At 33.7% G+C, this 21043-nt stretch overlaps 2 protein-coding genes across 2 annotated transcripts; one reads left to right on the forward strand and one right to left on the reverse strand.

Moving 5' to 3' along the window:
* Nucleotides 1-3950: 3950 nt before the first annotated feature.
* LOC129307428 (condensin-1 complex subunit CAP-D2-like) lies at nt 3951-12671 on the forward strand. Its single transcript, XM_054948390.1, is given in 19 exon segments — nt 3951-4108; nt 4307-4582; nt 4852-5174; nt 5293-5456; nt 5556-6744; nt 6817-7008; nt 7313-7972; nt 8068-8244; nt 8571-8638; nt 8732-8954; nt 9032-9131; nt 9432-9547; nt 9629-9686; nt 10193-10344; nt 10452-10650; nt 11321-11400; nt 11403-11496; nt 11661-11745; nt 12291-12671. Coding segments are annotated over 18 exon segments (4044 nt in total). The 5' UTR covers nt 3951-4108; nt 4307-4449; the 3' UTR covers nt 12322-12671.
* A 375-nt stretch (nt 12672-13046) lies between these two features.
* On the reverse strand, nt 13047-18423 carry LOC129304092 (tubulin-folding cofactor B). The gene is made up of 8 exons (XM_054943740.1): nt 18234-18423; nt 17987-18138; nt 17262-17380; nt 16457-16518; nt 16232-16273; nt 15416-15549; nt 13926-13995; nt 13047-13348 (listed from the first exon to the last, which is right to left on the reverse strand). The coding sequence occupies exons 1-8, from the start codon at nt 18336-18338 to the stop codon at nt 13301-13303; spliced, it is 732 nt and encodes a 243-aa protein (XP_054799715.1). The 5' UTR covers nt 18339-18423; the 3' UTR covers nt 13047-13300.
* Between the last annotated feature and the right edge of the window lie 2620 nt (nt 18424-21043).

A 21043-nucleotide genomic window follows, 5' to 3' on the forward strand; every position in this document is an offset into this window, starting at 1 on the left:
TTCTTCAGATGTTACACTATTGATGGAACACATATATGAGTCAAGGTGTCTTCTTTATATGCTCTTAGGTATCGTGGTATGAAGGGATTCCTAACATAGTATGTGTTAGCAACATGTACATTTGATCTAAAGTTCACTTGTGTGCTCCTTGGATAGGAAGGTACTGCATCTGACTCAAGAATAATTAAAAATGCATTAACATAAGAAGATGGGCTTGTAACTCCCAAAGGTAAGCACTATTAATGACCTTTGAATGTTTTGTTAGACGCTCAATATGTAGCTCTTGAGCATAGAATAATGACAACTATTGATCTTAGTATTCATGTAAAAAAAATATATCAATATCTGTATTTCAATTTTCTTAATAGGCATATTTATGTCTTGGTATTGCTTGCTTTTTCATTATTTTTTAGGCACCATCTACCTCTACAATTAGTTTTTTGTATTAGGATAATTTTTTTGTATCAAAGAATTAAATTTTTTATGTGTGATTCTTTGATAGAGGAAAAGGAATTTATTATTAATGGCTAACATATATAATTATTTCGTATGAAATTTTTTACATAAGATGTTAATTTTTTTATATAATTATTGATGAAAGTGTCACTTATTTGGGGAAAGAAGTAAAAAAAAATTGATAAGATTAGGGTGCTTTTTTTAAAAAAAATTATACGATTTGAGTTTAGATGTAAAATTAATTTGTATGACAAAAAGTTAAAAAAATTAAAATCCTTTTATATTAAGGTATAATGGTAACTTAATTATTACCTTTCCTTTTAAACCAAATAAAAGATTATTAAAAAATCCTCCCCTCCCTTCTTCTTCAACAAAACCAAATAAGATAACTTAAAAACATTTTGTGCCCCTCCCCACCCCACGAACCAAACTTGCACCCCAAGCATTAAAACATATGGACTCTACTTCTATTTCCCTTCTCTCAATTCCATTCTATCAACATGGCACTTTGCTTTTATTTAATTTCTATCGCATGAATTTGATGATTATGCCTGAGTTAAGATAGTCTCACAACATGGAATGGAGAGTCCTCGGTGTGGTTTTTAATACAAGCTATCTAATGAGTTTGTTTTCATTTAAAATACTTCAATCTATTTTAACCTTCATATATGTTATTCTTTTTCTCAAATTACTACAATTAATAAGGATGGTTTTTAAGATAAATGATTACAATGACATAGTTAAAACATTCTCCTCAATACGCGTGAATTAATTATTTATCTCCTGTTCCCTTATATGATAAAGATGTAATAGTTAACTTTTTCTCACAATATCATTACTCCCTCCGTCCGTCCATCGTATATTATAATATGACTCTTGAAAGGATAAATACTTGGATAAATTGAGTGTACCACATTATTTATAATTCATTTAATTAAAATATTTTAAATAATCTAAATGAAATATTGTTTGACATTTTTTCTGATTGATTTTATTTTTATAACAAAATGCACATTTAATGCCTTACCTTTCTCTATCTATTATCATTAATGTTAAAATTAATTTATATTAATGTTATTTAAATATTATATTTTTATTGAACGAAATATAACTGACGTGGTGTACTGGATCTACCTAAATATCATTAGTCGTATTTCATTATTATAAAATATAAGATAATTTGATAAAAATATAGTTTCACTAATAAATTTTTTAATATTGCTCTTCAAGTAGAGAGAGAATTAAAATAATTATGGTGCAGTGATTAGATGTGCAAATTTTAAGTTATATTAGGGGGTCGTTTGGATTTCAGTTAGATATAATTAATTATAAAAATAATTAATTAATATGATTAATTTTTATCATAATTAATTATGTTATAGAGTAATCTATTTGAGTATTATTTTTCTAAAATTAATTTTAATAGAATTAAAGATGTTTGAATAATTTAGTTAGAATTAATTTTAACCGTACAAATTACCATAAAGGACATTACTTTTTAAAATTAAATTATTGATGAAGTTCTATATAATATTATTAAATTTGTTAAACTTTATTTAAGAAGTAAAATATATTATTTAACTTAAATATCTGATTAATTATAGAAATTTAAATTATATTAATAGTAACAATTTAACTCATGTAGCTCTCTCCATTCATCAATTTCCAACATGTTAGAAACACGGTAGATTACTAATTATTAGTTACTTTTTTATTAGTCAAGCTAGTAGTAATACTGTCAAAAGAAACCAGAGAACTTTAAATCTCATAAGAAATTAGGAGATGGCACACACATTGCGGAGGCGCACAAGACGGGGTTTAAGGGTGCACGATATGTGGTTTAAGGGTGTATTTGGAATGGTGGAAAAATTTCTTATAGATAATAAATGTTATAATGGTATAATTGAATCTGAAAAGCTCTTCTCCCCAATTTATAATGGAATGTGGTTAGCAAAAAATTAATTAATTATGGGCAATGTGGGTGTTTGGGTATTTTTTATCCAAAACAATTGATCATGTTTTGTATCCAAACATGCTGTAAATGGGATTTGATTTCTCTCTTTTTTTTTTATTTTTTATCTCAATTGTTGGATTTATTTTTGAATAGTTGAGATTAAATGTTTCATAATTTTTTTATTTTTAATTATAATCATAAATCTTGAATTGTATTTTAGGTGAAATTAGTTACTTCCTCCATCTCAAATTATAAAATACTTTTAGTAAAGATTCAAGTTCCACAATATAAGACACTTTAATAAAAATAAAGTTTCATTAATGATACTTTTTTAATATTACCCTTGCCATATATTCTCTCTCTCTTCAATATTCTTTTATCAATATAATATTAAATAAAAGGGAAATTTTTAAAGTTTATATTTTTTTTTAAAAAATTAAAGTTGTAAAGTATATTTAATGAATGATATTGATATGTAAGATTTTATTTAAAAATATTTTAAAATTTGGAGTGGATGAAGTATATTCTACATTTATTTATTTATTTCATAAATTTCATATTTTAGTAATAATTTTATGAAACATTAAATCTTAACTATTTAAAAATGAATCCAATGGTTAAGATGAGAAGTTGAGAGGAAATGGAAAGAGGCAAAGTCCTATTGAATAAAAGGCATTTTTAAAATTTTATATTTTTATTTTAAAAAAATAAGTTTGTAAAATATCATTTTTGAGTTTTACTTGACACCTATAATCTTATAATTTGGAATGAATAAAGTATTTTTTAGTAAAATAAGAAGCAAACTCTATTGATAATAAATATTATTTATGTAGAGGTATTGAAGATAATGGTAGATATCTTCCAACTAAATTGTTATATATACAAGGCCGAAATTTGGATATCTTGCTTAAATGACTAATGAAAGTCTTTACCATTCATGCCAATTTTAATTGATTTTTTCAACATCATTATTACTCATTCTTAATTTATACTATTAAGTTATAATTTTCAGATACACTTTGTCATGGTCATTAATTTTAATAAAAGGTAAAATTAAAAATTACACATCTTTTACAAATTGAATTTAAGAATATTAACTAGTACCCATTATAATTTAAGAAAGGCGGAAGTATTAGGGCTTGTTTGCTTTCTGTGCCATTGGGTTTTTAAAAATTATTTTTGAAAACAAGATAAAAATATGTTTGGTTATTTTAAGTTAAAATTAATTTTAAAATTTAAAAATAAGTTGATAGTAATAGTTGTAGATAATTAATAACAATAATTTATAATAAAAATTAATGAAGTTAATTATATTTTTCAATTATCAAATGTAGTTTGTTTTAAGAATGATACGATGTTTTCATTGTTTTTAAAAAGACAAAAAGTAAAAATAATTAAATTCAAAACACCTATTTGAAAGAGTTTTTTTTTAATAGAAATCAAACGCACCCTATTTTTCAATTCTTTAATATTTACTCGTTTTCGAAACTTTCGAAATAGGCGGGATCGTAGGAGCGATCCTTCACTCTCTGCCTTTTCACATCCTCGCCAGTCCCCACCTCTGACTGTTTCTCGCAGTCTCCCTCTGTCCCTCCCAACTCCGGTGGCCTTCTGCCTTCATCGTCGACACTCTCCATTCTCGTTGCTCAAGTCCGTCAGTCACACTCCTCCTTCCTTCTTCGTGCTCCACAGAAAGAGGTAAGCTTCTTGCCCTCACTACCTTCTCCTTCCACTTTCATCTTTCTCTCCCGGCCTCTTCCACTCTCTTCGTTCTCGTCTCCTCTTCCTCACTCCCATCTTGTTAAGAATTACAAATTAACGGTTATTGCTAATTATCTATATTTTTTAAAAATTACGACACTTACCCTTTCCCCCTTTTATTTTTCATGTAAACAGGGAAAGCCAACTCCAGCAACAAAAATTTCCCGCTCAGACTGTCCAGCTGCGTTTGAATTTTGGAGGTCACGCTCACTCCTGAAGAACCTGACGTGCGAGGAACGAAAAGAACAGAGAAAACCTCGTTCTCTCTTTCAATCTCCATGGCTCCTCCTTTCGTTTTCCCCCGTACTCTTCTAGAACTTGACGAAGATCACGATGATGGCCGCCTCTGCGTCAAAAACCTCGTGGACACTTCTTCACTCCGCGCCTCTGAACTCGAAGAATTTGTCAAAGGTCGGGTTCCTTCCTTTTCCGTGTCTCGCAGATCCAGATTATATTGCATTCTTTTTTAAATTCGCCATTCCACGAGAAACTGGAATTTTATTCAATTTGATTCAGCAATGTTCGGTTTTTGTCACGAATGACTTAGTAAGTTCGCTGACCTAAACCATGCATATAATGGATTCAATTTAACAAAACTTCACATGGTTTTGTCTCATTAAATTGCTGAACAAAAATGCCCGATTGGCAGGATTTAACTATCAGCTTATTCGTCTAAACAGGCGTGTCCTTTGATCTTTCGGATAAAGAATTGTTTTGCGTTGAAGATCAAGATGTTTTTGATCGGGTGTACTCATTGATTCGGGGTTATGGTAGTCTGCCTCCATCTTGCAAATTAAATATCGTCGAAAGTCTTCGTTCCAATGTTAGCGTGCTTTTACCTAATGTGGACTCGCTCCTAAGAGTATCTCAAGGTCAGGACGAAGAGATTCCAGTACTAGATCGTGTTGCTTCTCATCGCAATGCTTTTAAAATATATACATACTTCCTCCTAAACATTGTTCTCGCCGAAGAGTCCAACAGTGGTTCGAACAACAGTTTCAAGGTTTTGCATTTCACTAATTTTTAATTTTTATTTAACATCATAAGTTTCTTGTTTGTTTAGTTAGAGATACATGTATCCCTCTGTCAAAGTCAATTGAAGCATTTTAGTGTTAGTTCAGGTAACAGTTAGCACTCACAGGAAGAAACAACCCGTGAATTCATGGAATTGGGAGGCACAGAGAGGCCGAATACTTAGTCTTATTGCTAACTCGTTGGAGATCAACCTTGAACTGCTTTTTGGTTCGTCAGACCCAGATGAAAATTATTTGTCTTTTATTACAAAGTAAGCGATCTATCTTTTAGTTCTGTCGGAAGATAGATGTATTTCCTTCCTAGTGAAGTTTTAGTGGAAACCTCCTTACTTGGCATCTCCTTCTTGTAGAAATGCGTTCTCTTTGTTTGAGAAACCAGTGCTCCTGAAAGATTCTGAAGCAAAAGATGCTCTATGTCGTATTATTGGGGCTTGCTCTACAAAGTACCATTACATGGCACAATCGTGTGCATCCATAATACACCTAATTCACAAGTATGATTTTGTTGTTGCCCACATGGCTGATGCAGCTGCGGATGCTGAGAAGAAGTATGCAGATGGAAGCATGGCAATCTCTCTTATTAGAGAGATTGGAAGGACTAATCCAAAAGATTATGTAAGGGACACGGTTGGGGCAGAAAATGTGGGGCGTTTTCTTGTAGAGCTAGCTGATCGCCTTCCTAAGTTAGTCTCCACTAATATTGGCATTCTTATTCCACACTTTGGTGGTGAATCCTATAAGATTAGAAACGCTCTTGTTGGTGTGCTGGGAAAGCTAATAGCAAAGGCATTTAAGGATGTTGAGGGTGAAGTGAGCTCTAAATCTATTCGCCTGCGTACTAAGCAAGCTATGTTGGAAATCTTACTTGAACGTTGTAGAGACGTGTCAGCTTATACAAGAAGTCGAGTTCTCCAGGTATGGGCTGAATTATGTGAAGAGCATTGTATTTCAATTGGTTTGTGGAATGAAGTTGCGGCTGTTGCTGCTGGTAGATTGGAGGACAAGAGTGCAATAGTCAGGAAATCTGCTTTAAACCTATTGATCATGATGCTGCAGCACAACCCATTTGGTCCACAGCTTCGAATAGCTTCATTTGAAGCAACCTTAGATCAGTACAAAAAGAGATTAAATGAACTTGAGCCAGCTATGCCTTCAGAAGATGTTACTGATGATTTACCATCTGATGGTGATAACTGCCTTGGTGACGGTGAAGTCGACGATTTAAATCCTGGACCTGTTGCGAAGGAGCATCAAGACAGTTTAACTGATAGTTGTATATCCCAGCCAGAAGAGGTGACTGCGTTGCAAGATAGTAATCTGCCGGATGTTGGGAATTTGGAGCAGACTAGGGCGTTGGTTGCATCGCTTGAGGCGGGACTGAGGTTCTCTAAATGTATATGTGCGACGATGCCTACCCTTGTCCAATTGATGGCTTCATCCTCCGTTACTGATGTTGAAAACACAATTCTCTTGCTGATGAGGTGTAGACAGTTTCAAATTGATGGCTCGGAGGAATGTCTTCGGAAAATGTTGCCATTGGTAAGCTCTTTGTTCTTTCTTGTCCATGGCTTAGATGATATTGTATTCCACAATTAACTCTTTCTGGCATAGGTATTTTCCCAAGATAAATCCATCTATGAAGCAGTGGAGAACGCTTTCAATACTATATATATTAGGAAGAACCCAGTTGAAACTGCCAAGAACCTCTCGAGTCTTGTCATTGATTCCAATATAGGAGATCTAGCAGCTCTGGAGTTCATAGTTGGTGCACTGGTCTCCAAGGGTGACTTATCTTCCAGCACTGTATGTTTTCTTATGTTGTTTTTTTATTAAGCAATATGTTGCATAAATTATTTGACAGCCTCCAGCTCTTACTTTAGTAATGTCTTTTATGTTTGTACAATGTTATATGACAGACGATGTTGCTGGCTATACACTTCTTGTTTACTGAGAAGCAGGACTTTAAGATTATTGATGCTGGCTATGAGCTTCGATTGCTGATTTAAATTATCCTACATATGCCTCATTTCCTTCCGTCAAATTGGTTTTTCATGCCCATTATTAGGCTTAGCTCCCATCAATTAATTTCATGTCTTTGCTGTTTCAGATATCAGCATTATGGGATATTTTTTGCTTCAATATTAGTGGAACCACTGCGGAGCAAAGCCGTGGTGCTTTAGCTGTTCTTTGCATGGTGGCAAATTCATCAGCCGGTGTCCTGGGATCACATTTGCCGGACATCATTGACATTGGGTTTGGTCGTTGGGCTAAAATTGACCCTTTGCTTGCTAGGACAGCATGTCTTGCTATCCAGAGACTGTCTGATGATGACAAGAAAAAATTGTTGGTTACTAGTGGTGCTCGGATATTTGGTATTCTGGAAAGTTTGATTACTGGCTCTTGGCTTCCAGGAAATATCTGGTATGCTGCTGCAGACAAAGCGATAGCTGCCATATATGCAATTCATCCTACCCCGGAAACCGTGGCTGCTGACATGGTTAGAAAGACTCTGGGTTCTGTATTTAATGATTCCGGGGATGATATGCAGAATGAAAGTGATTCCAGTAAAGTCGGCACACATACAACTGTTCAAGTAGCAAAACTAAGTCGATGTTTGTTTGTCATTAGCCATGTTGCCATGAATCAACTCGTATATATTGAGTCGTGTTCTAGAAAAATTCAGAAACAGAAAATGGCGAAAGAAAAGATGGATGCTGAGAATCAGAGTATAGATAGTAATTGGACAGCTCCATCTGGCATACAAAAGGTGTGCAAGAGTTTTTTCCAGTTATATTCTTTCCCGTAATAATTTTATCTGTTGGTTTTCAGCTTTTTGAAGAATTGCCTGCAAATGCGTTGCAGGATAATAACATAAATGAAGAGTTAGGTTTGGCCGCTTCTGAGGACGCATTACTTGATGCTTTGTTTGAAAAAGCAGAGAAGGAAATCGTTTCTGGTTGTTCAAGCGAAAAGAATTTGATTGGAATTTGTGCGACTTTTTTGTCCAAGCTTTGTAGAAATTTTGGACTGATGCAGAAGGTGATTGCCTTAATATTTTCAAGCCCTTCTCGGTTTCCCATGTTCTACAGCACCACGCGGAAGATATCATGTAAAATACAACAAATGCATTTTGCTACCAAAAAATTTGTAGCATTTTGGATCACAATCAAATGAACACGCCTAGACATGGAGACAAGCAAACTTAACAAACATAAATATGTAATATATTATTGCAGAAGTGATGAGAAGTTTCTTAAATTTTCAAAAACCAGAATATAATAATGCAGCTATATTTTTTAAAATCATGTTACTCCGAAAGGAACAATTAACTGTCCTACTCACTAGTGTAACTTCTATGCATTCAGTACCCAGAATTGCAGGCGTCAGCAATGCTAGCTTTATGTCGATTCATGATTATTGATGCAGAGTTTTGGTGAGTTCTTCGCTACGTTCCCCCCACATCCACTTTCCTATTTATTGATGTCTTGTGGAGGATGAAATAGTTTTCTTAGTGATTCGTTTTCAGTGATGCAAATCTCCAGCTCCTATTCACCGTTGTCGAAGGTGCAAATTCAGAAACTGTTCGTTCTAATTGTACCATTGCACTGGGTGACTTAGCAGTTCGGTTTCCCAATCTTTTAGAACCATGGACAGAGAACATGTATGCCCGCCTCAGAGATCCTTGCATTTCTGTAAGGAAGAATGCTGTTCTGGTGCTTTCACATCTCATACTGAATGACATGATGAAGGTAGATGTTGCTGTAACTTTGTTGCCTTTTTCAATTTTTGCTGTTAAAGTGAATCTGATGTATCATTGCTTGATCAGGTAAAAGGTTACATCAACGAAATGGCTTTAAGATTAGAGGATGAAGACAAGAGAATTTCAAGTCTTGCTAAGCTATTTTTCCATGAACTTTCCAAGAAAGGTTTTTCTCTTCTACTTTAATAATTCGTTATACATATATATAAATGCAAATTATATGTTACAATAATGTATTAGTACCCTGCCTTGTTCGCAGTCACATTGACCTTTGGATGAAGATATCCAAATTTAATAAATATTTGTTTAGAATGTCAAATAGGCAGTATATATATGCATTTTTATATCCAGAAGAGTTGTCCTTTTGAGAAAAAAAGTTATACTACTGCCATCCTATGATTTTCTCCTAATGTTCCCTTCTATAGGAGAATGGCACCTAATTTATCTCTTCTCTTCATGGCATCAGGAAGCAATCCAGTTTATAATTTACTTCCAGATATACTCAGCAAACTATCCAATCAGAATCTTACTGAGGATTCTTTCTGCAATATTATGCAATTTTTAATTGCTTCGATCAAGAAGGTATATGATATTTTAAATGTTCAGTAATTCTGATCGATGCTTCTGGTTATAATATTCACGAGTTCTCTTGAATCGTTTCAGGACAAACAAATGGAAGCTCTTGTGGAAAAGCTATGCAATAGGTTCAGTGGTGTTACAGGTATTTTTATTTCTTTGAGAATATCTTAACACTCCCCGTTTATATTTAGTGAGCGAAGTAGCGAGTGTTGGTTAAGGCCTGATAATGTCTCTACCTGTATGATTTCTGAAATTGGCTTATGGGGGAAGTTTTTCTTCAGTATTACAATTATGATAATGAAGAACCGAAGTCACTGGTTTTATATGAATTTCTGTTTGAAATGACTTCATCGACTATCTTCAAGTTTCAATCCTGTTTATTTGTTGAATAATAATATGGATTAAAGCCGTTTTCTATTTGGCTCTTTTCCTTTTCTGTGATGTAATAAACAATCATTGCCACTGTAATAATATTTTTCTTGATTCGCTTTCTGGTCAACTGCTGTTTAACCTGGTTCAAAGCTAAAACATATGCCGTCCCTCTAAGTTTTCCTTGTTATGCATTGATCTTATCTTTAAATTAGTAAGAAATAGATGTTAATTTCTTGTTTACTAATTCTGATTAAATGTAGCTTTTTATATTTGCAGATGTCAGACAATTAGAACATCTTTCTTATTGCCTCTCTCAGCTGGCATTTACTGAAAGAGGGATGAAAAAACTCATTGAGCTATTTAAGATGTATGAACATGCCTTGTCAGAGGATTCTGTTATGGACCATTTTAGGAACATAATAAGCAAGGTAATAATTTGGTCTCCTACATAAAGGATAATGATGTTTCGCTTCCCTCGCGTTTATTCTTTTATAATGGCTGAGGTTGCTCTCTGTGTATTATAAATTGAAATCAGGGCAAGAAATTTGCAAAACCAGAGCTTAAATCGTGCATCGAGGAGTTCGAGGATAAACTACAAAAGTTCCACATGGAAATAAAGGAACAAGAAGTAACTGCTAGAAACGCTCACATTCATCAACAGAAGATTGGCAGCCGGGAAGGCTATACCGCAGCCATAGATGCTGAAGACCATGCAGAATCTAATGTTACTACAGGTTAATTCCACTAACTTTTGAAAGTTCATTATCATCCTCCTAATGTCCCTACATTTTCAGATATATCTATAACTGAGTCGAATGACTGACCACCCATTAAGTCATTTGCAGCCCCAATTTCCAAACTAAGTTTTCATTCTTCTTGCGTTTTAGTTGTCTTCCATTATGTAGCTTTAGCTTGAAGGATTGTTTAGAATAAGACAAGATGTTTATCACCTTAAACTAAATTTAGGTGAAATCAAGAGAGGAAGGATCCACCACAAGAATTTTATCAATATGTTGTGATTTCCTGATTCTAATCGAAAAAGAAAATGTTATTTGAATATATGTTAAATAACCTTTCACGTGTGAGCATGTGCTCTTCGATCTCGCGCGATCAATCTTTTGCAAAACGATGCCTTTTGGAAGTTGTTGGCATTACAAATGCAATTATATATGTGCACTTATCTAAAGAGACATGTTGGTAACGATGATGAGCACATAAGCACTAATATGCTACAGCATTATTAAAATTTTTAGGAAAGTATTTTCCATAATCAGTATGAATTTATTGGATGTGAAGTATTTAAAAATTGTACGAGTTTCGTATAGCTTGTTGCTTTAAATTAGCTTCTGCTGTTTTTAGCCGGCCAACTTGTATTTTTGTTGCTGAAAAACCTTGAGTATTAAGCAGAGGAAGCAGGTGGTGAAGTTATCGATCCATGCAATAAAAGGATAGCTTTGTCTAAGAATGATAAATTGAAAAGCAACACGTTGATTCAGAAGAACATTCTGCTATTTCAAGTGAGTTGACAGAGTCGGATGGAGGGGATATTGAAGTTCAATCTCCCATGGCCAATAAGAGAGGTATTTTACTGTTTAACACCGAAAATTTTTCAGCCTGGCTGTTCCCATAACTACAGTGAACTGTGCATTTGCAACAAACATGAGATGAGTTACATCATTCTTGACATGTGAACCGTGCAACTTTTTCTTTTTTATTTTTTTGACTGACAAACTAATTATCATAGGAGGAACCATGTCCAGAACTAAGAAAAGCACCATGAAGGAGGGAAAGGGTGATAACACTGGAAAACGGACTATTCGGGCAAGAAGGTATGGTTTGCAAGATGATGCACCTTCTGTTTCCTATTGCGTTGGAGTGCTAATTTCTGATTTTACTTATCCATCTGTGTTTTTAAAGTTGTACATGAATTAAAATGGTCACGTCTAACGATAAGTTCATGACCATAGCTTTTAAAAATGGCAGTGTGATAATGTGTTCTTTTTTCTGCTTACTGGTTACTCAATAAATTCAATAGAATGGTGTCAGACGTGGTTAGAGAATGGCAGGCTCGATTTATTTGGAAGTCAGTAATCCCATCTACTTATTAACATGTTATTTCTGATGCTTATTCAAATTTTTGCCCAACATTCATTCTTTACGATATGAAAATAATACCTAATGATGTTGATTATTAGAAGCTAAATGTCCACTCAAAAATTGCAGATATGACGTAGTAATTCAGATTGGTAACTCTACATGTAATTGAAAAATATTGAAGAACCAATAAGAATCAAGGCAACTGAAGTAACTCTGTTTCTCCATATCATTTATCGCGTGCTTCAATGGATGTGACATAATTTGCGTGATTATGCAGGAAGGTTATTTTGGATGAGGCGGAAGACTAGTAAGCGAATGGACATTATTCTTCGGCGTTTATTTTGCCTATATTGAAGCGAGTGTCAATTTTAAAGTGCCCATAAGGAGGAAGATATGCTAAGCAGCTTCTAATGGAGACGCTATATGTTTGACTTTTTGTCGAGGTCTTGAATATGAATATAAATTGGACGTAATGTGGAGCCCTATTATTACGAGGTTGTACATAAGTGCTGAACGGTCTCATCTGTTCCTCGTCGTTCCCCTTGAAATGCTAGGATGCAGTTGTATAACTAAAGCGTAAAGCCTTTGTAATCATCGCGCTATGGGGACTGTTGGACTAAAACATTGAGGTTTTGAATTTATTTCTATTCCCATGAAACTACTAAACTCTTCCTGGTTTCACTTCTAAAGAATTTAACTTGGGAAGTGCATGCGCCTGGAAACTTACATTGAAAGGCAGAACAAGTGAAGTGGAGCTAGTCCAAAGGCTGCGCAGAACAAATGATAGCGGAGGAAAGTTATATACAATAGACACTCATACCGGCTTGTGGCTTAAGCAAAAACTACAAAATTTCTTGATTTTGATTATTAGTAAAAGCCATCCAATTTCAAGTTCAACATATGTTTTCAATAGAACTTCCAATTTAAATTTAGAAATATGTAGTTATAAGAATAATTGCAATAAATAAGAACCATTACTAACAAGGGTGTTTTAAGAAAATAATCACAAATATAATTTAAAAAAATAACTTGCTTGAACCTTGTAAGAGTTATCTTTACTTATATGAGTAGGTGAGTGAAGGAAGTATCTTCAAACTACATGTGCATAGCTATGGAGCTTAAAAAAATAAAAAATAAAAAATCCTCACACGAGCTACCCAGAAACGTCAGAAAGGTGATTTCCAACAGCAATGTTTAGCCGCTCAAGAAAAAGAAAAGGAAAGAAAACATAGTGTTTAACTTGAGGCCTACATGGAAAAAGCAATGCTTCCAAGTTCCAGCTCACGTTCATATTTCGTCCTCCTCAAACGGATCTCGTTCTGGGTAGTCACCAACCTGAAAAGGGATATTTATATATTAAAATCTCGGACTAAAGCATCTGGGCCATAATTTTTTTTTTTTTAAATCTCAAACAAAAGCATGTCATTGGAGTGCAGATCACTTATTTCTGTGAGGATACTAACCTATACTTATCTTGAATTTCAGATTAAAAACACACTTCATAAGACAACAGATTGAACAGGCAATTTAACCTTCTCTAATTTACCGATCCAATAAAATTTAAGTATTAAGCCTAAAGTAACCCAGTTCAAAATCAGCATTAGTGATCATAAGAAACTCTTGTCCCAAGACCTCAGACGTTTTGAAACCAAACAGAGACCTCAGTCAAAGGCAACTCTATTTCATCAGGTCAAAAACATCAAAATCGTCAATAATCAATTAAAAAATATAACTTTTAGCGCATTATTGGCTAAACAAAGAATTATAGCAGGTGACACTAACAAATCATAAATAATACGACTCGTTTTCAAACTTTACTAGTCAATATGACTTGTGTACAAGAATAAAACGTAATTGGTAACGAATAACTTCATGCACTAGTCAATTCACTACAACATGGTTCTAAACAAACCTTTACTTTCTCTGATCTAACCATTGCACCATGAGATGGAGGGCATTCGAAGTAGCGTACTCCCTTCACCCTACAACATAACCGAGAGACATCAAAAGACATGTAGGTACGGCCATAACATTAGACAGACAAATAACGTCATGCTACAAAATAATAGGAGCCAACATTGTATGGGCATTAAATACAATGAAAAAAAATGGTCTAAACAACATTAATATGTTGACGAAATGAAAATAGATATTGCTGTGTAAAAGAGATTCTAGAACGATAACAAGTGAAATGACATACAAGAAGAATCCAATATCAAAATTGTCAAGGTAGATCTGAGTAATTCGAGAAATAAGCATAGCTCATGTTATGCTGAAAGTTTAAACAAAGGATTAGGAAAGTTCATGGTTTACTTGAAACAAGGGGAGAGGTTCATACGTTGGTCCAAACAAAAGAGAGGCTCATATACATTTATATTAGATTGATGTGCCAGCAACATGATCGCTGTAATCACATGTTCAAGCCACAAAGGACACAATAAAAGAAAATTATCATCAAACTTGTGTTTCGCAACTGAAACATGAATATTATCAAAAGGCAAAATGTTGCACTTCAACAGGAAGTATGCAACCCAAAAAAGAGACTCCTCGGGTGATCCAGTTCCACCACTAAAAAAGCAAGAGTTTCATTCGAATTTATTCAGGAATTACGATTAAGATTCCTGATTGATGGTCATGTTAATTCACAAAAATAAAAAAAAAATCCATAATTCTCTTTTTCCAATCAAGCAAATATTGACAATTAATTTTTTGTACACTACTTTATAAGGATCTAAATCAAACACACAATTTTTTTTCAAAGTACCAACTTGAGGCCACAAGATTGCTTTGTTCGTCACCTCCAGCTTGTGCCACATAAACCAAACCTCAACCTAGTCACAACATCCTTGAAGTTGCATAGACCAAAGCCATACTTTCAGGCAGTTTGGAAGTTTTGCACATCAAAGTTTTTACCAGGAGGAAGTATGAGTGTATGATCAATTTGAGGAGGGAGCATTTTTATGTGGGGTTAATAGTAGTTAAGGGGGTAAAGGAAGCTAGTTAGTTAGGGTATTGGTACAAATAGGTGATATGTAAATGTGCGAAGCGTCATATGGATGGAATAAAACTTCTACATTTAGCATGCATCACTTGATGGTTAAATTTTAGAGTTAAGACTATATGCTCTCTGAATTCTGGGATTGAATGGCTGGCGTCGTAGCTATCTCTTTCCACTATGTATTTATAAGTCTTTCTAATATATAAAAGAGAAAAAAAAAAAAAGAGTTCAATCCTGAAAAAAACTTCAAATATTTACAATTTTGTTCAGGAAATATGAAGTTGATAGGATGCTAACGAGTAAACTGATATACTTGAGGGAGAAATAATCTACAGAAGCAAATTCAAAAGCTACGCTTAAGCGTAGAGATGTTTACATATGATACACAAAGAAAGAGGCCTTACATGCCATCATGCTTGCCCAAGGGTTCATCGTACTGTACTCCAACCCACAAACCAGGACCCAATGCGTCTGCCTGGCCAACAAATTTTACTACACCCCTTTTCTCCCCAGGTTCAACTTCACATCTGGAACCTACCTTAATATTTATAAATTCAAGAGAGGAGTAGAACATCATTATTGTCAATATTTTACTAAATAAATGATTCGACAGACTTGGATAATGAGAAAATGCACAATTTATAACTGTTTGGAGAAAGAGAATAAAGGGGAAAATATGCATCTATCAGAAAAAGGAAGACATGCAAGAATTGATGTGTCCAAAGGAAAACGCACATCCAACAAAGTGTGATTCAAAAATATTTACACAATTCAAACAACAATAGCTACAGCATACAGCTAGCTGTTGATCTTATTAGTCATTAACTCTCTGGTTAACATGACAAGCAGTAGATGATTAGCAAAATTTTTAATAATTGGTAACGAGATATCATAGGAAGTGCGTGTGCTCATAGAATTTCTAAGTTCATTAAACTCTACCCTAACAAGTCATTCAACAATTATATCAACTGTTGTCTTAACAAAAATAACAAAAATAGTATAGTTGATTTGGTCTCTGCCGTTATTATACAAGATAATAAATGAGAGAATAGTCAAAATACTACACTTAACCAATCAATAGCCAACTCTTATACTCCATCTATTTTCCCTTGCCACATCAGCACATCCATATGCTAATGTTCATCTCAGACTACAAATTCTATAAAGCAGTTGTGATCAATAGAAAACTGAAGAGAAAAAAAGAGACATGATTGACTGACCTTAATGTTTGAACATAGGCCTTCCACAGAGGTGTCTGGCACCTGTGCAATGAAATGGCCAATCATTGAAAGTATCAGATAATTATCTAGATTGCGTATGATCTATTTTAGTTAATGAACACGTAGAACTCTAATGCAGTCTTCTATCTTTATGTTAAACATGAAAATAACTCTTGGAGAACATTTCAACAACATATAAGAGAGATAAATGAACCAAACACTTACCTTTGCTGCAACAGCTGATTGATTTTGGGAAGACAATTTCTCTTTGAATTTTCTAAAAGTTCCTGAGAAAAGCAATATAAAAACACACATCACAAACTATTTATAAATATTTATGGAATAATTTCCATATCAAAACTTCTTGACAGGCAGTATATTTTTCATCTTGTATTCGACTATCTCCATGGCAACCAAGTCTAACATAAATACACATACGTAGTAAATTCTTTGGATGAAAGCTGAACTTTTACTAAAAAGAAAATGGTTATGAAAACGTATATCTAAAGAACAAATAAATATCACACAGAATATGACCCAAATATTAAGCAATGGCCATTACTTTCTTGGTAGCTGAATTTATACATAATTTTAATATGGAATCCTTTTTTAATAAGAAATCTGGAAGAACTTTTGAGCAACTCTACATTGAGCCGATCAAAACAAACATATCCAATAGCAGACCTGCAAGAACATCACTGTAGTACTTTCCAGCACAAATGTTTGAAATGATAAGAAGGAAACAAAACTGATCATTTAGAAAGAAAAGATAAAACTGATCATTTAGAAAGAAAAGATACAAGTCAAACCAATAAAAACCTCTGTAGAGAATGCATTATCAACTACTCATCTTTGTCATAATCTAGCCTGTTTATGGGTAAAAACAAAATGCATTTACCCAGCTTTGAATGCAAGTGTAAAGACAAATAACCATCTAATTCTAATGAACAATTTAATGTCAAAAGTCGATGGAACAAATGTCTGTTTCCACCTCAAATTCAAGAGAGGGGGAATGGATAAGATGACATGCCTTGACGCTTATTATAAGCTTCTTCAGAAATCGTGTATTTCTCCACCAATGAAGTATCTTCCAGCCAACCACCAGACGTGACAGATGATGGATCAAGATCTATAACATGCAAACGAAACCTACCCCAGAAGCAAATGCATAGAAGCCAATTAGATCTATAAATCAAATATCTATGCTGTACTTTTGACAACCTAAAGGACTAGCACCAAAAAGGAAAGAGAGGAAGGAAGGTGTAAGAAAACAACAAAAAGCTGCTTTTGTGAATTACATAGATAGCAGACATGAACAACAATAAAGCAACATATTTCTCAAAGCAATGTTGCATGCATTTTGACAAATGAAGGACCTAGGATGCTGCGGCATACAAGACCATAACAGTTGAAAAAGAAAAACACTTGAAGCTCTCATATTTTGAACCTTGTCCCCAAAAAAACACAGTAAAAGGTGACACCAGAACTTGAGAACTGGAGCAAACCGCTACGGAAGGATCGCTAGATGGAGCGCACGCATAGTCCTGCAACAGATTGAACAAAGAACTCTACTAAAGGTGGCAGCAGGGCGACATCAACCCTGCAGTCCGACGCAGTTAACATAGAGCAACTCCAAAAAAAAAAAAGTAACTTAGTACATATACGAGGTGTGACTGCAACAAATTTGGCTTGCGCTTTATTTTATATCATCGCTAAATGACAGTAAGGGGGGGATGATAAAATATATATACGAACCCATTCAGAGGCGAGTAGAAACCCAGGGGTCTGGAATTGTCGGCGAGATCGGAAATTTTGTAGTTTGTGTCGTCATAGAGCTCGAGGTGCATCGAGTTCACTGACGTGCCGCATTTTTTCCAGAGCTTCTCTTTTACTGATTCGACAGACATCTACGAAACAAGTGAGTAACTTTCAAATCGCGGAAAACAAAGAAGAATTTGATAGGGAAGCGTGGATGGCAAAAAGTTCGTAAAGTGACACACACCTGCTGCGAGAATCGAATGTCGGAGGAGAAAGTCTTGATATTTGAATGGGTGACGCGCAACAAAACTGAATCATCCCCTTCGATCTTCTGCAAGCTCGATGCCATCACCCGCTCTCTTCCCACCCCCGGAGTTCCGCCCCCTTGCTCTCTGGAATCGATAGTTTCGTCTTCGAAGGCAGTCAGTCATAATCAACAGTCAATCAACCAAAATCCTCATATAATCAACAGTAAACTCCTCGTTTTTAGCCTGAAAAGTAAATTTCGAAGCTAGCCTGTAAATAGTGTGCTTTATTTTTCAGTTTGCTGAAAGTTCCTTAATTGAAAGTCTACTTGGTCAAAATTAATTTAATAAAAATTAATTATTATGATAAAATTTATATTTAAATATTTTTTTAAAAGAAATTGACTTGATAAATTAAAAATTATTTAAATTATGATAATTATTAAGTGAAAATATAAGAGTGAGAATTAATTGATGACAAAATTATATAAAATATTTTTAAAAAACTATTCAAAATTAAGTTCAAGAAATGGAATTTGAATTTTTTTAATGTATTTTTAAATGAACTTTAAAAATAATTTGAAAAAATTAAACAACTTTAACATTTTTAAACTTTGAAAAGTCCTTTTTAAATATAACATGTAGGTAAGCCAAATGGGCATTAAGGACCCACTCACATCACTAGCTTGTAAATTGTAATGGTAAATATGTTTTCCTTGAATTTAGATTAGATGTAATTAGGTATTACAGGCAAAAGAAGTTAGTCAGATATATTTATATTTATATTTATATTATTAAGTACAAATCAAGCATTATATTATTAAAGTTTTTTTTAAAATATTGATTTCAAGTATGTTGTTTAATGTTTTTACATAATATTATTAAAGTTTTTTTTTAAATATTGATTTCAAGTATGTTGTTTAATGTTTTTACATATTGTAAGGGCTACACGAAGGATTGAACTTCAACTTAACTCAAAGTCTAGTCCCTTTCACAAAAAGAATTAAGTTACACAATCGGTAGTTCAATCTGGTCCAGTAATGATTTAAATATTAACAAGATTGGACTTAGTCCTTAAAATTGAAAAACTGATCCTATTAATTAATACTTAGCTTTTTTTTTTCCATGAGAGGCAATAATATATTTTAACTCAATAAACTCAATTAAAGTAATATATGTAGATGTCAAATTAAATAAGGAGACTTCTTCCAAGTGAATCACATGACATCACATTCTAAACTTCTAACAAGAATCTTTTTTTGTATCTTCACTCATATAAATTGATTTCATTCACTACCATTTATGTGAGAAATAATTTTTTTTTTTGCATTTATTAAACAAAATAGCCTCACTATGGCCCATAGACCTTAAACAAGATGCAAAATGTTCACCAAGTTTCTTCCTTTTTTTTCTTTTTTATTTCATCAATTAAATCAAAGCTATCATCGCCTACAAATTCCAATAGGCCACAATGAAACACAATGGGGAACATACAACCAATTTAATGTTTGAACATTTTTTCTAATTATCTTGTGACTAGAATTTACATTCAATTTACACGAGTTATGAGAGTTAACCTGAAACAAAGCTTCCTCAAAAAAATATTTGTTATAACCCACCCGATATTTGTTTTTGAGATAAAAATAAGTTGTAGGATCAAGTAGCTTCCTTTGTTGCACAAAATGAGATAAATTCCTACATAGTGCCTAGTTCTGGTTTCTTAAATTACTTTTGATTGAATGGCAACAATTAATTTACAAAAGTATCAAAAATTAAATTCATGCTGCGATGGATTTTAAACATAATCACGTTTCTCATGTCCTTTATATCTACCACATTTTTCATGTCATTTATATCAACATTTTTCATGCCAATTAGTCTACTAATTCTAGGTTGAGATATCAACAAAACCTCTGTGACAATGTAGATTAGAATGGCCAAGTTCTGGACAATGTAGATTAACACAACAATAAAGCTTCAGGAAGGGAAAAAAACTTGAAAGGTGGCTTAAGACGTCTTTTAACATGGAATGAAATTAGAATTGCTGAGTTCCTGCAAAAATGAGAATCAGAAACAATCAAGAAACCCAGTGCGAACATACCTGGAGTGCTCGACAATGAATCAGAGGTCAAGGGTGATGGAAGGCACGGGTAGGGTGATGGTGCGACGTGCTCGACGATGAATCAAAGGCGAGAGGTGACGACCAACTTGATTGACGATAGTAGCGCACTAGCAAAGAGCAGCTATAGATGCTAAGGCATCATTTATGTCTATGTGAGAATGAGAGATTGAGAGAAGCTCCAATGCGTGTGAGAATGTGAGTGACCCATAGGGGAGGGACTTATCTCGTGTAAGACTTATTAATTAATAATTCATGAATTAATTTTAATTATATTAAAATAATTACGTAGAATGAGATTGGACCACTTGGTCTCTAGTCTGGTTTTATTTGAAAAAATAGTATTGTCTTTTTGATCCCACAGGATCAATGTTTATAGGATCAGACTGGATCGAGTTTCATAAATTGGACCGAGTTGAAACAAATTATGAGATTTTTGCACAGTCCTTTATTTATATTGTATTTCCTCTATACCATGTTAGAGGTGACATACGCATATCTTGAATGCCTATTGGGGAAAAAAAAATGTAAACTTAACTTTATACAAACCGTATGTCATTCTTGACATGGTATCGGTCCTCGACAAGAATACCCAAAAAAAAAAATTGTAAACAAAATGCTCAGACCATTAAACTCAGCGTGCATTTATAGTTGTGAGATTTTGCTTAAAATCATTGGCAGACTTCAAAA

This window comes from Prosopis cineraria, unplaced genomic scaffold (assembly GCF_029017545.1).
Source record: "Prosopis cineraria cultivar Desert tree isolate PC_DT_omini unplaced genomic scaffold, ASM2901754v1 PC1, whole genome shotgun sequence".
NCBI lineage: Eukaryota > Viridiplantae > Streptophyta > Magnoliopsida > Fabales > Fabaceae > Prosopis > Prosopis cineraria.

Bases quoted from the DNA above. Each gene is read 5' to 3' on its own strand.
- LOC129304092 (XM_054943740.1), bottom strand. From the start codon at position 18,338: ATGGCATCGAGCTTGCAGAAGATCGAAGGGGATGATTCAGTTTTGTTG. The intron at 17,381-17,986 runs GTTCGTATATAT...CTTCTGGGGTAG, and splicing joins TTCTACTCGCCTCTGAATGG to GTTTCGTTTGCATGTTATAG. The intron at 15,550-16,231 runs GTCAGTCAATCA...ATAAATATTAAG, and splicing joins GCCTATGTTCAAACATTAAG to GTAGGTTCCAGATGTGAAGT.